The sequence below is a fragment of the Balaenoptera acutorostrata genome, chromosome 11 (genome assembly GCF_949987535.1).
Source record: "Balaenoptera acutorostrata chromosome 11, mBalAcu1.1, whole genome shotgun sequence".
Classification (NCBI taxonomy): domain Eukaryota; kingdom Metazoa; phylum Chordata; class Mammalia; order Artiodactyla; family Balaenopteridae; genus Balaenoptera; species Balaenoptera acutorostrata.
Window position 1 is genome coordinate 9,262,819 of NC_080074.1, and position 19,825 is coordinate 9,282,643.

Consider the following 19,825-nt stretch of genomic DNA (forward strand, 5'->3'; position numbering starts at 1 on the left):
CTGGCCCTGGCCGTGGGCCCCCAGTCCCCTCTGGCCCTGGGCGGAGTCCTGTCCCCTAGAATCTGAGCACTCACCCCAGAGCAGCACTTAGGGGCGGACAGAGACGCTAGCCTCATCTCCACCTCACTGTGCTTCAGGGTCCCGGGCAGGTCCCTCTGCTTCTCTGTGCCCTGCACCCCCCTCCCGTGTGCGATGGGGCGCTGGGCAGGCAGAGGGCCCGGGAGCCCTGGCTGTCAGGACCCGGAACCCAGCCCAACTCTCCCTCCCCAGCCCACCCACGTGTACCTTCATGATCCCGTTCCAGTTGTCGCCAGTGGAGACCTGGAAGAGCGTGAGGAAGGCCATGCCGAAGTTCTCGAAGGTGGCGTGCCGGCTCATGCCCTCACACGGGTTCTCGTCATTGCACACTGGAAGGAGAGTGGGGTCAGCCCGGGCCGCCCTGCACTGCTGCCTCTCGGGCTCATCTCAGAATCCCCACGACAACCTCAGAGGTGCGTGCGGACTGTGCCCAGCCCACAGGTGGAGAGACTGAGGCTCGAGGAGGTGGCACACAAGCTGGGACTCAAATTCCGGTGAGTCTGGCTCCTCCCTCCACCCAGGTATCAATTCCTGAGAGAGAGGATGGGGTGGGTGAGGGCCAGTGCCCAAGGGAGCCCCACTTTCTGGAGCCAGCCCTGTGCACGGCTGGGCTGGATGTGGGCTGTGTTGCCCTTGGTCTGTGCCCCGACCACTCTGCCTGCTGGGGCGGCACTGGCTCTGGACGGGCACCGGCAGGTGGAGCCGGAAGGAGCAACCCTGAGAGGCCAGACAGTTGGGGGGCCCCAAGTCGGCGGTCCACTGCACAGGCCTGGGTGTGCCTTCGGACCCAGGCTAGCGTCTCTCAAAAGCTCCTATTCACACTGGGAGGGGCATGTGGATGGCTGAGGGTCGCCCATCCATTCCCCCCCAGGCTTGCTCTGGGGGCATCTCCCCAATACAAAGACCTTGACGGGACAGTCTGGTGGGGGAGTGTGTCTCAGGCCTCCCCACCCTGCCGAGGCCCTCCACCAGACCTGTTCCACGAACCCCCCAACCCCAGGCCTGCTTCAGGTGTCACTCACCCAGCTTCCCAAAGAGCTCCACTCCCAGGGCAGCATAGATGAAGAAGAGCAGCATGAAGAGGAGGCCCAGGTTGCCCACCTGTGGGGACAGCAGGTGGGACTGGGCAGGGCCTGGGGAGGTGGCGGGTGGCAGGCTCCAGGCAAAGGACCAGCCTGAGGGTCGGGGCAGCTGTAACATTTCACCAGGCCCTGTGTCCGTGTCTGCCACCCCCGCACGACCTCCTGGAGGGCGAGCCAGGTCCGGCACAGAGCACAGGACAATAATAAAACACATGTGGAGCCTTTGCTGTGAGAGGCCCAGTTTCAAGCACTCCACATTCATTACTGCACACAGGGATCTATGAACTCTCTTTTACCTGCATTCTTCAGGTGAAGAAACAGATGTACTGAGAGGTGAAGTACTTGCCCAGGGCCACATCGCTAGTAAGTGGTAGGACTGGGATCAAGCCCAGCAGGCTGGCCCCAGGGTCCATGCACACAGTCGCTACACCTGTGTGTGGTTAGTACCATCCCACAGATGAATGGAGAGAGAGAGGAAAGGAAGGTGCAGCAATAATGCCACCCCCTCCACGAAGCCTGCCTGGATTCCTTCAGGCAGACCAGGATGCAGTCTGACAGCATGAGAGTAACTGGTGTGTCCCTGTCACTGTCTCTGCCAGTCTGGGAAGTCCTTGAGAGCAGGGACGTGGCTGGATTAATTCAGATCTGCTTCCTCAGGCCAGCACGGGCCCCGGCCACAGAGCGGAGTGAACATAGGAATCATGCAAGACTGGGGGCCCCAGAAGCCTCCTGCAAACGCAGCCACCCCCATCCCACAGCTCCTGTGGGAGAAAAACACTGTAGATTCCAAACCTATTTCAAATCTATCCATAGTCCAGAGACCGCCTTTAACTCGTGTTATGGATGAGATAAGGCTCAAAAATGTTCCTGCCCTAGAAATGAAGTATCTCCAAGAACCCTCAGAAGACCTGCATGAATAGAATCCGAGGATGTTTGCATTAATTGCTGAAAAATAAACCACGTTAATCACAGACTCCTAATGCTTCTCTGCTGCAGACAAGGGTTTCCTTCCGATCTGTGTGATTGTAATCACACCAACAGTGTCTGACTAATTAAACGATGCTCGTTCATTTATGAAACAAGCACTCACTGAGTACCTCTGAGGCCAGATGTGAGGCCCTGACTGCCGAAAGGAATTGGCAGGGCCTGAGCCTCAGCGCAGCTTCCCACCCTGTGCGGGCCCAGGTCAGCGTTTCTTCGACCTCACCTTTCCTACCAGCTCCCCCTCTTCCCTGCCCTCAGCATCTCCGAGTCTGCATGGCTACAGCAGCCTCCTCAACGGCCTCCCTCCCTCCAGCCTCTCCCTCAATCCATTCTCCTCACGGTCACCAGAGCAACCTTCTTAAAGGCAGCTCTGCTTGAGGCCTCCCTTATCCAGACCCTCCCGTGGCTCTCACTGCCCACAGGACAAAGCCCAGGTTTGCTGTCTTGGCATCTAAGGCCTGTGTGATCCTGCCCTGCGGACCCCCTCCCAGCCTGATTTTCCACCCCGACTCCAACCACACAGAAAACAGACCCCATTTGCATATTCTGTTTCCTCTGCAGGGAAGACCCTCTCTCTGTCTTTGCCTGGAAAATGCCTCCTCCCCACCCCTCAATACCTAGATCATGGGTCACCTCCTCTGAGAAGCCTTCCCTGATGCCTCCTCCCTCTGAGTGCCTGAGGCAAAGCCTGGAAGGATGGGGCTGAAGTTTCATTTTCATATCACTTTACATAGAACCGAGGAAATGTCCAGGGTCAGCTAGTAGATGGTGAGGGGTAAGCCCCTCACCCCAATATCACACGGTTCTTGGCACACGCATCTCTTAAAGTATAATTACTGTCACATGTCTCCTACTTGAGGCTGGGACCTCCTAGGCATCTCCACGTGCCCTATGCCAACTCAGAGCTGGCCTGGGAGCCACCCTAGGATGCCCAGGGGTCAGAACAAGGGGAAAGGGGGAGGGGCAGGGGCAAGGAGGCCAGGCAGGCTGGGGGCACACACTTGCCACCCCCATTTCCATCCTTAGCAGACTCTTACCTGGCACTTCCTATGATCCAGGTACTGTTCAGTGCTTTATAAGCTTTAACTATTTTAAACCTCACAACACCCCTTTGAGGTAAGCGCTGATATCATCCCCCATTTCACAGGCAAGAAAATCAGGGCACGAGAGATTGAGTCACACACCCAGGCTCTCACGGGGGATGAGGCTTTGACCACAGGTCAAAAGGGCTTGAGTCTGGGCTCCAACCCACTTCCTGTCTACACCCCACCCCCCCCCAGCCCAGCATTCACCCTCCGTCTCCCATGTGACAAATTCCTCTGAAGAGATTTCATGTTAGGAAAGACCACAGCTCTCTGAATGAAGGCCCTTGCTTTCCACCCAGACCTGCTGTAAGCCGTGTCACTTTCCCTTTGCAGCTAGGCTGCTGGGAAGCCCACACCAAACTCAAGAACAGAACTCATAACATGCTTAGCCCAGGTTCCTGAGAGAATTAGCTTTGCTTTCACCTGCCCCGGGCTGTTAATCTTTTATCCTCATTTTTAGCATGCTGTATCCGTGCCTTTTACTTTAAGACACTTAAAGTTCCTTAAGACTAGGTGAGTCATAATGAATAAATGAATGTATATGAGGCTCACCTCAGAGTGAGGTGAGACCACACTGAGGGGAGGGAGAAGGGGAGCCATCAGCAGTCAGGACAGTCGGGGAGGGGGATCCTGGGACCGCAGAATTCAGAGGAGGATGAAAGATGCACCCTCTGTGGCCCTGACCCATCTCCCTTCCGCTCACCAATGTGGGGGCTTTCCTAACTTCCCAGGGTTCTCACCCAGGTCAGGGTTTCATGCTGTCCCCTCCTAGAATGTCATATCTGTCACCTCTCCATCCACATCACCACCTCTCCTACCAAGCCACCTTACAAGGTCAAGCTCAAAGTGCCCTGACGCCTTCCCTGATTCCCCAGTGTGAGGGCCTCTCCCCACACTGCCCGGAGGGCTCTGTCTTCTCCACCAGGCTGGTGACTCCTGAGGGCAGAACATGGGGGCTCAGCGGCCAGCCCAGGGTCCGGTACACAGCAGGCGTGGGCAAGCGCTTGGCGAATCAGGGAGAAAGAAGCAGAGGGGACCCAGCCCATCTCTCACAGCCCCTGGCTCACATTTGCTTCTCTGGAGGTGGGACTCTGCCCTGGGTCCAGGAAGGTCTGGAGAGAAGGGAAGTCAGGGCCCATGCCCCCCAGGGCCCCAGAGAGGGGCCAAAGGAGCAGCTCTTACCTGGGGCAGAGCTTGCACCACGGTGTCCAGCAGGGCCCGCATCCCCGTGGCCATCTTCAGCAGCTTCAGCACTGTGGGCGACACCCAGCCCAGCCCACTCAGCCCGGGCCAGTGGGGACAGGCGTGTGCACGTATGTGCTCGTGTGTGAATGCAGGAGAGTGAGAAAGTGGAGGAGCGTGAAATCAAGGATGACAGCTCTGCGATGCCATACTACAAGCACGTGGGTTCAGCTGAACAGGGCGGGGCGGGGGGGTGGGTGCACAAAAACATGTGTGCCCAAGGTCGGGGTGTCAGTGTAAAAAAGTCCAAGAGAAGGGGGGGCAGGCACAGTGGGAATGGAGGGACATTAGGTGTGTGAGTGCGTAATTCACCGCGATGAGGCCACGATGACCGACGCGTGAGTGGCCCTGGGGTCTCTCCCTTCCCCTCTGGCTGGAGAGGGCCCCAGTGTTACTGCTGAGTTTCTCCACCGGCCCCCGCACCACTTCAGAATCTGGGGGCAACAGGCAGGGCAGGTGGAAGGGTGAGCACTAAGGCAGGAGCTTTTTGAAAGAAGTGTGAGGACAGCCGTGGGGAGAAAGGGAGGCTTCCGGGAGAAGAAAGAGGATTTCAAGGAAAGCGCGTCCCAGGCAGTGTTGGAGAAATGCTGGTGAGGACCCAGTGTCTTCCCAGCTGCACTGGGTTCCTTTCAACCCAACCTGAGACTGGACCACAAGGATCAGGGTGTTATATGGAGGGGGCGTGCAGGGTGCAGTACAGAGCTGTCAGGACGAGGGTGCCTGTGTGTGCCCACGGGATGGTGGGTTGAGTGTGAATCAGGTATGGGCTCCCCCTGGCTCCTGTTCCCCTGCTCAGCAGGAGGCCCATGCTACCCCACAGCCCTCCCCCACCTGTCCCCACCCGGTGCCCGGCCCGCCCCTAACCCCGGGCAATGCGCAGGACCCGCATGATGCGGATGATGGTGGGGTTGATGGGCAGCGCCGCATTGATCTCGATCTCCTCCAGCGTGATGCCCATGACAGACAGCAGCACGATGGCCAGGTCCAGCTGGTTCCACCTTTGTGGCCGGGGCAGAGGAGGGCAGGAGTGAGAAGCAGGGTGAGAGGCACTCGAGGTTAGATACGCCCCAGCTGGGAGGAACTTCCCAGCTCTCCACCCTCCTGCCATGGCCCAAGGGGATCCCTAACAGCCCCTCCAGACCCCAAGGGTTCCAGCTCCTTCTCTGCCCCCCACAGCCTCTGATCCCTCAAGCAAGAGGCTGACCAGGCTAAATGAACATCTCTGGCCTCTGCAGGGAAAGAGGAATGGGCTCTGACTCCTAGGTCTGAATCTTGAGCCAGATGCTCCCCCTGTGTGGCCTTGGGCTAGTCCATCAACCTCTCTGGGCCCAATGTGTTCCCTCTGAAAAGGAGGACTAGCATGAGGTATGCCCTGCTCTGCCTGTGGGGTATGGAGGACCCAAAAGAGATGAGCTGAGGAGGGCTTGGCAGAATGCCCTGCACCCATCAGGGCTGTAGGCAGCACACACCTGGGGTCCCTGGCCATCAGTGTCCAGACACTTATTGGTTCCCCTCCTCCAGCTGCTCCAGGCTTCCCCAGAGGTCAGGACTGTTTCCCCATCCTGTAGCCCACTCTCTGCTGCCCCAGCCCAGCTGCTCACCGGTCCTTGAAGAAGCGCCTCAGACCAAATGCCACCAGCTTCAGCACAGCCTCCAGCACAAAGACAGTGGTGAACATGTAGTTGCAGTACTTGAGGGCTGTCTCCAGAGACTGCAGGGGCAGCAAAGAGAAGCATGATCCAGGCCCCATGACCTGTCCCCCACCTTACTCCAGCCAGAAAATCTCTGCCTTTTAAGGGGAAAATTTACTCCATTCACATTTAATGCAATGATTTACATATCTACTTTTATGTTTTCCACCTTACTTAATGTGTATGATTTACTTTACATTGCTGTTTTCTTTTCCTTATTTCTGCTGGCTTGGTCCAATTGCCACTCTATGGAGCAGTATGGGATAATGGTTAAGGGTTGTGGTTAAGAACCAGACTGCCTAGATTTGAATCCAGACTCAGCACTTACTCCTTATTCACTGTGTAACCGAGGCAAGTCACTTGACCTCTCTGGGACTTAGTTTTCTGATCTATGAATTGGGGATGATAATAGCACCCACCTCAGAAAGCTGCTATAAAAATTAAATGAGGTAATAGCCCAAGACCAGACAGAATAAATACTTGGTAAATGTGAACTATTATTATTCCATTTCTTCATGTTAATTTAGAAGTTCTACAATTACTGTTCCATTCCACCAATGGTTGCCTTCCTTTTCCCTGCACTCATAATATTCCTCTCCTACCATTTAAAATAAGATACTAATTCCTCATCTGGAGCCTCTGCTCTCCCCTCCTTCCCCTACCCCAGTAAGTCTTTAAGAAGACTTGCCCCTACGTACCCCTCACGTGTCCCTCACGCACACTGCCTGCAACTAGCTGGGAACGGGTCACCTCTCCTACCGCAGTGTTTGCCCCCAGTGGTCCTGCCCCTCCCCCAGCCTCCATGTGCCCCGTAGTGGTGGAGCCAGCTGGCAGGCCTTGAATGCAAATCAAAGTTCCAGTCCTGCCTCCACCACTCACTGGCTGAGTAACTTGCGCATATTTTACCTCTCTGAGCCTCGGTTTCCTCATCTACAAAAGCCTCCCCCAGACACACCTTAGGATTGCTGTGAGGATTAGAGAGTTAATATCTGCAGTGTGCCCTGCAGAGTCACACTGAACATACCACAGCTACTGTCACCCATGTTCAAGGCTGGGTCCAAATGTCATCCCTTCTACCCTCACCCCCGCCCCACCCCGCTCACCAGGACCGAGTGACCTTTCCCTCTCACTCATCTGTCCTACCAGGCCCTGCGCCTCCTGAGCATGGGGTCGGTTCAGACCCCGCCCGACCCCATCCCTGGGGTGGGGTCTTGCTGAGGACCCAACCCCACCATGTGACCTCGGGCCAGAGGCCAGGCCAGGCTCACCGTGGGCTGATTGTAGTGCTCCAGGGACATGGTGACCACATTGAGGCAGATGATGAAGGTGATGAAGATGTCCAGGTAGTGGCTGGTGCACATGGAGTGGATGAGCAGCCGCGTGGGACAGTAGGTGGCATAGTAGGGCAGCCGCTGGGCCTCTGCAGGGGGTGTGGGGCGGCAGGGGGCAGAGCGGCACAGACCACAGAGGGTAGGGGCCGAGGTGGGGGCAGAGCACACGGAGGGAGAGGTGGAGGGGAGGGAGGAAGCAAGGGGGAGAAGCACCAGTCCACACCAGGCCCTGGGAATCAGTTAGGTCTCCTCCCCCAGGCCAGGGCGCCTTGAGGGAAAGGGGTAGGATGTGAGGGAAGGTGGCAAAGGGGGCACCGATTCTCCCCATGATGCCCATGTGGGGGGTCCGGTCTGCTGGGGGCAGGATAGGGATCCCGCAGCTCGGGGCGGGGCATCAAGACTCTGCCCTTGCCCTCTTCCTGGACTGAGCTGCCAGGGTCTCATTCAGGTGGGCAGTGGGGTCACCATCCGACTCCGGGTGGACACGGAGAGGAGTCAGGTCACCTGGACAGGTGGATGCTGGGGGAAGGGCAAGGCCAGGGGGCCTGGGGGCCATGTTCTCTGTTCCCTTCTGGCTCCAAAGGCCCAGAAGCTGGGGTCACGCCCCGGCCTCGGCCCCTGCGCCCCGCCCCCCGCGTCACCCACTCACTCCGGCGTTTCTTCTCCAGGCGCCGCAGCCGCTTCTCCTCGCGCCGTCGCGCCTCCTCGGCCTCCTGGTGCTGCCGGCACTTGTGGAAGTTCTCCACCACGACGCCCACGAACATGTTGAGCACGAAGAAGCTGACGATGAGCAGGAAGGAGATGAAGTAGAGCAGCATCCAGGGGTTGTGGTTGGGCACGGGCTGCGGGGACCAGATGGGGCTGAGGGAGGCTGGTTGGGCACCGGGGGGGGCCCACTGTGCGGGGCGCGCCCCACCTCGCCGAGCCTCCGTGCAGTGGGGGCACCGGCAGCAGCCTCCTGGGCAACTGGGAGATTTGAAGGAGGCAGAGGTAGGAAGTGCCCACCCTGCTTGGCACAAGTATGGTGCTCAGCAAAGAGAGCCCTCCCCTTCCCCGCCATCTGTCTTCTTCCTCTCACCCACCATCCATCCATCCCCCATCCACTTATTCATCCGTCCACTCGTCATCCGTCCATTTATCCAACCATTCATCCACTTATTCATCCATCTAGAAACAAGGCAGGAAACAAAGCAGCCAGCAGAAGAGAGAGCGCAAGCCTGATGGAGTCTGTGCGTGCGTGCGAGTGTGTGTGTGTGTGTGTGTGTGTGTGTGTTGGCAGGGGTGGCAGGCAGGAGGGTACAGACTAAGAAGTGGAGGAGGATGTCTCCACGTGCTCTATTCCCCCCACATCCCCAAGCCCCACCTCTACCTCCAGCTCTAGAGTCTACGGGGTGAGGCCCAAGAGGCCAAGAGCCCGAGACTGCTTACAGGCCTAGGCGCTACCCGCAGCCCCGATTCCTGCACTGAGTGGGCCCTGTCATGACCAAGAGCAACTCCCTGCTCCTTCTCCCATGACCCCCACAGCCATGACACTGCCAACCCTGGTCAGCCACGTGTCTTGCCTAAAGTCCCAGCCTAGCCCCAGAGGGGGTCCCCACTCTCAGGGGGATCTTGGGAGCGAGGGCTCAGGCCTCCTCTCGGGCCCAGCCTCCTCCCTGACCCCTTCCACCCTCCCACTCCCAAATCCATCCTCACCCAGCAGCCCCGGGAAGCTCCCGCAAGCTCACCTCGCTATAACCCGTCCACTGACACCCACTGCCCTCAGCTACGCTCCACCCCCGGCGGCATACGCAGGTCTTCCTGACCTTCCCACCCTGCTTCCCCGCGCCACCCGCCTCCTGCCACTCTCCCTCCACCTCTAGCCCTGGCCCTGGCCTCAGGACTCCCTGAGCACGCCACTGTCCGGCCCAGGCCTGCACCTGCCGTCCCCAGAGCTGGCTGGCCCCCGGCCTCCTCCCACACACTCAGTTCTCCACACACGGGCTCTGCAGCCCTCCTGGCGGGGCCAGCTCGCAGCGCTCGCCCTGCACAGAGCGGGTTTGTTGAGGCAAACAGAGCCGTGACTTACACCAGCCGGGGAGCGGCCCTCGTGGGGCAGGGTGCAGGCCAGGGCAAGGAGGCACGGGCTGTGGCTGACAGTGGGAAACACCAGCTTCAGACCCCGGGGCCCCAGAGACACCGTGTCCCTCCCCCACTGCCCGGGCCGGACCTGGCCCAGCCACGCCCACCTGCTGGTCCACAGCGACTGCGTCCAATCCATTGTACATGATGTTCACCCAGCCGTCCTTGGAGGCCAGCACGAAGAGGGACATCAGGGCCTGGAACACGGGAGGAAAGGGTACAGGGGCAATGGGCGCGGGCACTTCAGGCTGCATCTGTCCCCACCATAGCTCTGGGAGGCAGAGGGACAAAGAGGCCTTCCCCAAGTCCAGGGCAGAGCTGTGTCCTCCACCGACAAACCTTTTCTGAGGATGCACTGTGTGCCTGCCATATGCCCTGCAGGAACTGCTGCAAGAGAATGAGCACGGGACCGGGAGTCTTGGGCTCCGGTCTCAGCTCTGAAATTAACTGCACAAGAAAATTCATGAGGTCTTTTCCTCTCACCCACGGAATGGCGCTAACACTTCAGTGACTGCCTGCCATGCTGGCTGGGAGGGTCAGCTGAGACTTTAAGCTGGAAGGTTCCTGACAAACATGTGGGGCCCTGCCACCATCACTCCAAGCTTGCCTCTGGCACCTGAAAACAGGAGCTCGTGAGAGAAGTCAGGACCAGCCCAAGCTCTGCCTCTCACTGGCTGTGTGACTTGGGGCAGGCTCCTTAACGTCTCTGGGCCCCAGCTTCTTTGCCTGTAAATGGCAATAATTGCCCCAACTAACAGATTTTAGAAACAGAGGTGATCCCCAGGAGACAGCCAGCCAAGGCTCCTATACAGACGGCAGGCCGAAGCATCCTCAGGATAGGTCTCCTGCCCTGAACTGGCCCCTCCTTCCTACCCACCCAGGGCACAGACCCCTCCTCTTCCCTTCCAGGCGGGAATGGTGCTGAGGGCTGCCCAGAAAGGGCTCAGGCCCAGGAGGAGGGCAGGGCAGGGGACATAGAGGGAGCTCTCCCTGCCAGGCAGGCACACGAAGCCCTCACACACCAAGGGGCAAATGTCCCCGTGAGCCCCTGGATCACAGAGGCCTGCAGTACAGAGAGCCTGGGACCTTGGAATCACAGACCTGCTATCACTGTCCCCAATTACAGACGAGGACACGGAAGCACAGCGAGGGTCAATACCGGCCTGAGGGCACACTGCTGATAAATGGCCCTACAAGGAATCCAAGGCTTCAGGCCATGCTGTAACCTCCCACATGGCTCTGCAGGCTGACAACACCCTACTCAGGGGTCCCAGGGCATCAGCCTGGCATCAAGCATGCCCAGAACGGGAAAGAGCTGGGGATGCCCCATAGGGGCCAGGCCTGGGCCTGGCGCTGAGGTCAGGGAGGCAGGAACAGGATCATAAAGGGCCCCCCGTGGCTTTCCCTCAGCCTCCTGGAACATCTCTTTTAAAACATTGTCTTAGGACTTCCCTGGCAGTCCAGTGGTTAAGACTCCGCGTTTCCAATTCAGGGGGCGCGGGTTCGATCCTTGGTCGGGGAACTAAGATCCCACATACTGCATGGTGCGGCCAAATAAATAAATAAAACTTAGAACAAAATAAAAATTTTAAAAATTAAAAAAATAAAACATTGTCTTACCAACCACTGAGTTGTTAAGAACTTGAAAATGTACTACTTCTGCAGAATCTGGAGGGGCGGGGGGTAACTGGGACCCAGTTCCTGACCCCATTTCCCTGCCACTCACTGCCCCTCTGAGGCCCCACAGCTCCTTTCCCAGGGGCCCTGGGGAGTGGAATCCCTGGTCATGGGGATGAGCGCTTCAGTGGATACAGTTGGACGGTCCTCAGCAGAGAAGCCCGGGCCCTGGGCCACCCAGAGTTGGATCCGTGCTCCCTGCCTGTGTGAACTGGGGAAGCCACTCCCAGGCTGGTCATACCCAGCCACCTAGGTGGGCCCTCAAGAAACAGGAGCAGTTTGGGGGTAGGGGGAGCTCTTTGGAGGCAGCCAGCTGGGGCCTCTCATCTGGGACACTACCCAGATGGCCGAGCCTGGAAGGCCCCCAGGAGAGGGGACCAAGGGCAAAGCAGGAACTGGGCAGGGGCTTGCCTACCAACTAGAGTCGGGACCAGAGGAGATGGGTGATGGGAGAAGAAACCCACCCTGGGCCAGGAGCTTGATACACTTTAATCTCTTCCACAGCCCGTATGGTGGCCTGTAACATTCTCATTTTACCAACAGGGAAACTGAGGCTCAGAGAGGCCACACCTACAGTAAGTGGCAGATCCAGGATTCACACCTGGTCTGGCTGACTCCAAAAATGCCTGTCAGGGACCCCCGGGTAGGGGGTGGGGGCCAGGAACCAATGTCCACTAAAGCACTTCCTAAATGCCAGGCATCTGCTGGACAGTCTGTATTCAGGGTCCCTAAGCCTCACGCTACCTGTGAAGTGAGTTCTACCCCTACCCATTCTGCAGAAAAGGAAATCAAGGCTTGCAAAGCAGAAGCCCTGGCAGGGGAGGACTGGAGCCTGGTCTGTAATGCCAGGGCTGCCGGCACCAAAGAGCTGTCACCGCCCCCACCGGGGATGGGTCAGGTCAAGAGCAGAAGGGGGCACTCACCTGGCCCAGGTTGTCGAAGTTGTACTTGTGATGGACCCAGCGGTAGCTGGCGGCCACGCAGTCGGAGCGGTTAGTGATATTGCGGGTGTCTATGCCCAGACAGTGGTAGAACTTGCCCTTGAAGAGCTGGGGGTAGGGACACGGGTCACGGGGTTAGTGACCGTCTTGCCAGTGCTCCCAGGGGGTGGGGTGGGGCGCAAATCAGAAGAGGGCCCCGCCCCTCGGGGTCACTTCCTCCTTGTACAGCCTGAGCCGACCACTCCACCCCACCGTCTCTCCAAGTCCCCCAGCATGAAGCGGGGCTGCTCGCATCCCATCTCACAAGTGAGGAAACTGAGGCCCAGCGGTGTTAGGCAATTTTCCCAAAGTCATTTGAGGTTTAAGAAGTAGCAGAGCCAAGCTTCACACCCTGGTCTGTCTGATTCTTAGCTCTTCCACAGAACCCAGAGATCAGACACCAGTACCCACACTGGGGATTCGGGCAGAGACTCCACGCGAGAAAGTTGCCTATACATCCCCGAGAGACAGAGAGAAGTAAAGGGACCCTCTCTAGGGACCCAAGCCCTCTCCATGTCAACTGCCTGGAAGGGGCAAGGCCACTCTCCACACAGGGTCCACACCAAGCCCGTTCTGCCCAGGAGGCCACGCTGTGAATCTCTCAGCAACCCCAAAGGACACCTGTGCACGGGGTTCCTCCAAACCTACAGCCCCAAACACAGGACCAGGTGGGGAGCCTGGGGGCCTCAGCACCGGGTTCAGACCCTCAAGAAATAGGGTCTCAGCAGCAGCTCAGACCGCAGAAGGCCCAGGTCATTCTGGCCGCCCCCCAACACACTCTGCGATCTGCCCCACTCCTCGCTGTCCAGCCCTGAGGCCTCATTCTATTCCTGGGCTGGGCCCCAACCCCAAATCTGAGTCAGCTCAAGGCCCTGCCTGGGTCAGAGACCCTCCATGACCCCTGCCCCAGAGAAGCCAAGCTCCAACTCTTTAGCTGCCATTCCAGGTCTCTCCCCACTCGGCCTGGCTCATCTCTCCATGCCAGCCGTAGCCCCGTGGCTCTCTCTCCACACATGCCCTGCTTCGTCCCGCCTCCCCACACGTTGCCCATCTGCTCCTGACACACCTTCCCCCCTCCGTGACCTGCCCAAACCTCCTGTCTTTCAAGGCCCAGTGCCAAGGCCACCCCCTTCAGGCTGTTTTCCCCACTGTCCCCAGCCCACCCCTGTGCTCCCATTTACCCAGCCTGCCTGGCAGTCAGCCATGTGGGCCGTGTCTGTCTCCCTCCCTGGAATGGGAGCTAACTAACTGCTGGCAGGGACCATGCTCACCAGGGCCGCCTGGCACAAGGTCTGGAGAGTTGGGCAGGAGTGTGGAGCCTCTTCCCCGACTACAGAGCCCACCCCACCCCCTGCCCAGCCTGGGTGCCCCTCACCTGCACCCCCAGGATGCCGAAGATGATGAAGAAGGCACAGCAGATGAGGACGATGTTGCCGATGGGCTTGAGGGAGGAGATGAGTGTCTCCACCACCAGTTTCAGGCCAGGGGCCCGGCTGATGACACTGCAGGCAGGAAGGGGTCAAGGGTACCGTTAGCCGTCAGCCAGGCCCGAAGACAACCCCTACCTGGCCCAGAGTCACCAGAGCAGAGGCTCCCAGGCTCTAGATCTATATGAACAGCAAGGCACTGTGCTTTCACCCCAACCCCTTGGGATCCACACCACACCCTCCTCTAGGTATTAACGCCCAGAGATGGCAGTGAGCCACCAAGGACACACAGGGGGTGGGTAGCAGCCCTGGGGGCCACCTTCAGCCCCCGCCTTCCACCACCTGCTCCAGGCTCCTCCCCCAGGAGCAGGGCCCACAGGCGTGACCCTGGCCCTGCTCAGCTGGTGCTCGGCACTCGCTATGGAGGACTGAGTGGGTGTGGATGGCCGGAGTGAGGGGTCCACTTAGACCCTGGGGGCTTCCTTGGACAGTGCAGGGATCCCCCATCCTCGGATGCGAGGGTCCTCACCGCAGGGGTCGTAGGGTGCGCAGGAGCCTCAGGACCCGGAGGACCCCCAGGATCTTGGCTCCCCCGGCCGAGGCCAGGGACACCACGATGTCGATGATTGACACGAAGACAAGGAAGCCATCCAGCACATTCCAGCTGCTGCGCAGGTACGCCTGCTCACCAAAGTACAGGCCCAGCGAGACCACCTGGGGGAGGGGCGATGGGCGGGGTCAGCCAGACTCCTCCAGAGGGTGGAGCGAGATCAGCTGGGCGAGGGGCAGAGTCAGGTAGGTGTGGGAGAGCCGGGAGCGGGTGGGCTGGAGCGGACACGTGCCCTGCCACCCCCTCTGAAGGCGGGCTATAGGTCTCCCCCTACCCAAGGAGCCACTCCCTGAAGCACCCCATTCCCTTCTCCCTGCACATCTGGTTAACCCAATTCGAAGCCACGTGCTCCGGGAAGCATCCTAGATGGAACCCTCCCCCTGTGCCCTGCACCTCCAGCAGGTACCTCCACGACACTGGAAATGGGTTGTGAGCTCCTGGGCAGCGGACACGAAGCTGACCACATCCCGCCTTCCCCAGTCCCAGGAGCCCAACCCAGGGGCTGGGACCAAGTGGGGGTGAGCCTCCAAGGCCACCTGCGGAATGCTGTTGAGGGGCAGGTGAGTGACAAGCTGAGCGGGGCTGGGCCAGGGCCTGGGGCCCCGGACAAGGGGGAGGAGAGGTCCCAGGGGAAGCCAGGTACCTTCAGTGTCATCTCGCCCACGAAGATGGCTGTGAAGATGTAGTTGGACACAGTGAGGAAGATGCGTTCCTGAAAGAACCGGGAGATGCCATGGATCCAGGGTCTCCCAGGATTGGTCAGCCTCTGCCTTCAGCCAAGGGGCACCCAGGAGAGGCTGCCACTTCACAGTCCAAGGAGGCGGCCCCCTCTCCAGAGGCAAGCTCCCGGCCACATCTCCCTCCACGGCATCCGGTCTCGCTGGGCTCTCCAACCCTCTGAGCCCAGCATACTGTCCCCCAGCAGGCCCTGGGGACCTGTCCCTCTGCCTCATTCCTTCCACCGCCCGAAGGCCCCAGCCACTCACGGTGCTGCCGGCCTCAATCTGGGGCCGCTCCAGGGCGATGGTGATGCAGTTGAGGAAGATGAAGGCCAGGACGACATAGTCGAAGAGCTTGTGGGCGATGATAGTCTGACACAGGACCCGGAACCTGGGCAGGGTGGGCAGGGGGCCACGTGAGTGTCAGTTTGGCCCTTACCCCGGCCAGGAGGAAGGCACCAGGAACACATGAGAACCAGGATGGCCTAGAGGAAGCTGACCCTTCTTTTCTCTGGCCACACAATAGGTGGCGGCTTTAGGTCTCTGCTCAGGATGCCCCCTGAAGCCACCTCTGCTGACCACCCTGCAAGCTCCTGGCACCACAGGGCGAAGGGCACCTGCCTAGCCCTGGCACTCAAAGCTTTCCAAACACTGGCCCAAATCTCTAAGCCTTGTCCTCCAGCTGCATGGACACATCGTCTGATACCCTCAGCTTCTGCCCCCAGGCCTTCCCTCGGGCTGCTCCCTCCACCTGGACCAGCCTCCACCTCCTTACCACCCCTTCTTCATCTACAGAATGCTGTCTGCCTCCAAAGCCCAGCACAAAGGCCTCCTCCCCCAGGAAGCCTTCGGATGCCCCCCTCCAGATGGAAGCACCCCAGGTTACTGGAAGATTTATCCAACCTGGTGCCCAGCACAGGATGGCCTAGACTGGAGGAGATGCCCCCACACGAACCCCTCCCTCCCCTGCAGACCCTCCACTACAGGGCCGGGAAGGTCCTCTGGGGTGTGGGAAACCACCCGCCCGCCCCCCTACCTCCCCACCCGCACCCCGCCAATGGCCCTGCTTGGCTTGGCAGAAATCTCTCCCTCCCAGACGTGTCAGCCCCCAAGTCTAACCCCACCCCGAGCCTGGCCCTGCCCACCTGTTCTCGGGGGAGAAGAGGTAGACAGACCAGTCCTCGCGGACTTCGCACCAGTCAGGCTTGTAGACGTCAATCATCTTGCGGACGCGGAAGCACAGAGTCTGGCAAGGGGAGGACGGGGTGCTGGCGGGTCAGCGCTGCCCAGAGCCGCTCATCTCCACCCACCCTGGCCATCCAGCAAAGTGGGGCCACTGGATGACCTCCGAACTCTCCCAGCAAGACCAGAACCCTCGCCCCACCCAGGGCGGTCAGGGAGGGCCTCTCTCCCAGGGGCGGGCCCAGCTCAGAGGTGGGCAGTTCCGGCCCCGCCCCCTGTTCGTCCACCTGAAGCCCTCTCCCCATGGCTAGGCCCCCCCTTAGGCGGGACCCCTGTCGGTCCCTCCCACTCCAGCGCCGCCCCTCGACCGCTCCCCGTTGCGTCCCAGCTGACCTCCTCGTGGTCCCCTCCGTGGCCCCTAAAGCCTCGCGAACTCACGTAATCCATCTCCTCCTCGTCCTCCCCGCGATCCCGGCGGTCGTCCATCTTAGTGAAGACGTCCTTGGCGATGCTGGGCATCCTGCCATTGCAGTCCTCGTGCCCGGGGGCCGGGCCTGCCGCCCTCCAGGCAGCCCGTGGGTGGGCGCCCACGGCGGGCACCAGCTCGGCCAGGTCCACCGAATCTCTGGTGTCGAGGGACAGCGTCCGGCGGTGGTGGCGGTGACGGTGCGCCAGGTGGGGACCATGCTGCGCTTGGTGGGCGTGCGGGGCGTGCAGGGGCGCGGCCCGCAGCGGCCCCTCCTCCCGGGCACCCTCGCAGGCCCGGGCGCCGCTGCCGCGCTCCGCCGCTGCCGAGAGCAGGGACTCGTGCTCCGCCGACGGTGGCTTGTGCTTGAGGCTGTTCCAGCTGGAGCGACGGCTGGCCCAGGCCCCACTGCGGCCCCACGGCCCATGATAGGAGCTCCGAGAGCTGGACTGGGAGGAAGCCCGGGGCTCCGGTCAGCGCCACCACACACACCCACGGTTGTGACTGAAAGGAGCCTGCACACCCGCTGAGGCCCAAAGAGGGCTGCCACCCTGGCCAGTGGGTGACAGAAGGGGCAAAACCCCAGGGGTCCTCTCCCTGCTCTGCCTCTCACTCCATCCACATCTACAGACACATGGGCACCTCCACTGTGTGGTTATGTCCCTCCTGCCACCTCCCTTCCCTTGATAAAGGTACAGCAAGTCACGGCATCTTCCCATTTTACAGGAAGGGAAACTGAGGCTCAAGAAGGGCTGTAACTTGGTCATGGTTACAAAGTTTGGCAGTGGCAGAGGCCAGATACAAGCTCAGGTCTGCCCAACCCCAAGGCCCAGCTCTTAACCCTACACATTGCTGCTAAGACAAAAACCCAACTCTCTACACCAGACCCACTGGCACTATTCATTCATTCATTCACTCATTCCTTGTTGCCAGGTCCTGCTCTGTCCCTGGGCACCCAGGAGTGCAACAGACATGGTCCCTGCCTGGTTCTGGCTGGGCAGTCTGGTACCCTAAGCCTAGGTACCAGTCTGAGGCTGGACTGTCAGACACTTCTTCTCAGGGTCCCTCAGCACACACCCAGCAGGGAGCAGCCATCCAGAGCACCCCACGAGGACTCACCAGGGAGCGCTGGTCGTAGCTCACCCTCCCCAGTGACATGACACTGCTCTTGCGGGAGCCCAAGGCCATTAGCACGGGGTCTGGCTGCAGCGAGAGGCGGGGGGCGGATGCTGCAGCCCCAGTGGGACCCAGATGTCCACCCAGTGGGAGATTGGGGTCCAGGTGCCCGTTGGGGGTCATGGGGATTGGGCAGAGCTTGGGATCTGGAGGGTTCGGATAGAGACAGAGGGAGGAGCAGACAAGAGGACAGAACAAGAGCAAAAGAAGCCATGAGACAAAGAAACAGACGGACAGTAACAGAAATGAAGAGTTTTTCTGGAGAGACCTCCTCCACCAGGAAGTCCTCCTGCTTGGACCCCGTCACATGTGCCTCCCCTCTGCCCCATTTGCAAGGCTCTCAGCTTTATTTTTGGATGAGTGGATCCCTTGCCTTCTGTGTTCAGGGCCAGCTCTGAGCTTCACCCAACATAGGAACCTCACTCCCATGCTCAATGCAGGAAGAAGGCAGAGCCTGGTTAGCCCGGTTACTGAGAAGGACACAGCATGGGCTGGGGAGGTTTCTAACAAGCTGCACAGTGGTGCTAAACAAAACCCAGGCATCCTGAGGCCCAAGGCTCTTCGCTACAGGCCAGCTGTATGGAGGGGTGAGGGTGGGCTGCAGCCACCCCTGTGGCTAGAATTCAGGAGAGCCATGAATGTCACTGACCTTGGAGATTTAGCAATTCTTTCAATTATAAATGTAAACAACAAACCATAGGGAATGAGCAGTCCTGGAGCCTTGGCGATGGGAAACCAGATGCTGTGCCCTCTGCCCACCTAGATCTGGGGAAGAGTCCTGGCCTCCTAGGTGACAAGTGGAGGTCCGTTTACCTCCGCCACTGTCCAGGCCCTCCTGGAGCTTGTCAAACTCCTCCATGTTGGATGAGCTCTGGTCCTCGTCCGAGTAGGAGCGATTGGCGTCGCCCTGGGAGACCGTCCCTCACATTGGAACGAAAGTCAGCTTAGCCCTTCCCTCCCTCCTGAATTTTTCAATGGGTGTTTTCACACCCCCCCATTTTACAGATGGGGAAACTGAGGCTCAGAAAAGGGAAGCGAGAAGCTAACAAGGACCTAGGCCACAAACCCACATCTGCCTGATTTTAAGTGTCCCCAAAGCCTCAGAAAATGAAGGAGGCAGGATCCAGAATCCCAGATCTTGGGGACTTTAGGATCTCAGAGATGGAGAAGCCTAGGCCTACACCCCTGGGGGAGAGGCAGGGATCCTAGATGCAGACCCCCCCCACTTGCATGCTTCCTGTGATGGGAAGCTCATCACCTCGCTGGCAACCCCCTCCTCTGGAGACCTGTCGCCTGCTAGATGTTTGAATCGCAGTCCTCCTCCATCCAGACCACCCCCCGCCCAGTCTCGTGCAGGCCCCAAAGGGGTGCTTCCTCCACCAGGGCCACAGTCACCTCCGCCTGGAAGCCCTCCACCAGGATGGCCACCAGCAGGTTGAAGAGCACATAGTTGCCGAAGGTCATGAGGGCAACGAAGTAGAGGGAGGCCCAGGGGGAGGTGGAGGCCATGCCATTGTAGAGGACGACGTTCCAGTCCTCCTGGGTAAGGATCTGTGCGGGGAAGGGGGATGACAGCTCAGCCCCTGAGTATCTCCAGGCCCCCCAGCCCACCGGGTGCCCTAGGTGCAGGCACGCCGCAGCCCATGAGCACCTAGAGCACCCTCTCACACACGCTCGGGCACACCCAGGGTCCTCGAAAACCATGGCCCTAGCTGGGGGCAGAGCCGCAGAATCATGCACGTGCGCGTGTGTGTGCGCACACACACACACCCCCCCCACACACATATACACATACACTGCTCTTCCTGCTGCCCGGCCTGCCCACACTCTCAAGGCCTACGTCGCACACTCCTGCCCTGACACGCGCTCCCCACTGACCCGTGCTCCCTCCTGGCTGCTCCCCACCCCATCCTCTCAGCACCGTACCCCACCACCCAGGGCACAAGCCCACCCTGCCTTCTCCCCTCGTTCCTT

General features: G+C 59.7%; 1 protein-coding gene across 7 annotated transcripts in view; it reads right to left on the reverse strand.

Moving 5' to 3' along the window:
• The window catches only part of CACNA1I (calcium voltage-gated channel subunit alpha1 I), a 118,870-nt gene that overhangs the window by 10,882 nt on the left and 88,163 nt on the right, over positions 1-19,825 (reverse strand). For 6 of the 7 annotated variants that reach the window (XM_057557264.1, XM_057557266.1, XM_057557263.1 and 3 more), the window contains 18 exons: positions 19,247-19,402; positions 18,665-18,758; positions 17,795-17,997; positions 16,648-17,124; positions 16,173-16,273; positions 15,295-15,418; positions 14,952-15,020; positions 14,228-14,412; positions 13,647-13,773; positions 12,215-12,340; positions 9,722-9,811; positions 8,143-8,335; positions 7,431-7,582; positions 6,073-6,182; positions 5,336-5,469; positions 4,412-4,482; positions 1,101-1,179; positions 286-407 (listed from right to left, as the gene is read on the reverse strand). In XM_057557264.1, coding sequence (XP_057413247.1) covers positions 286-407; positions 1,101-1,179; positions 4,412-4,482; positions 5,336-5,469; positions 6,073-6,182; positions 7,431-7,582; positions 8,143-8,335; positions 9,722-9,811; positions 12,215-12,340; positions 13,647-13,773; positions 14,228-14,412; positions 14,952-15,020; positions 15,295-15,418; positions 16,173-16,273; positions 16,648-17,124; positions 17,795-17,997; positions 18,665-18,758; positions 19,247-19,402 — 2,613 coding nt within the window. The remainder of the gene's footprint in view (positions 1-285; positions 408-1,100; positions 1,180-4,411; positions 4,483-5,335; positions 5,470-6,072; positions 6,183-7,430; positions 7,583-8,142; positions 8,336-9,721; positions 9,812-12,214; positions 12,341-13,646; positions 13,774-14,227; positions 14,413-14,951; positions 15,021-15,294; positions 15,419-16,172; positions 16,274-16,647; positions 17,125-17,794; positions 17,998-18,664; positions 18,759-19,246; positions 19,403-19,825) is intronic. The other variant, XM_057557265.1, reaches the window with a different exon arrangement.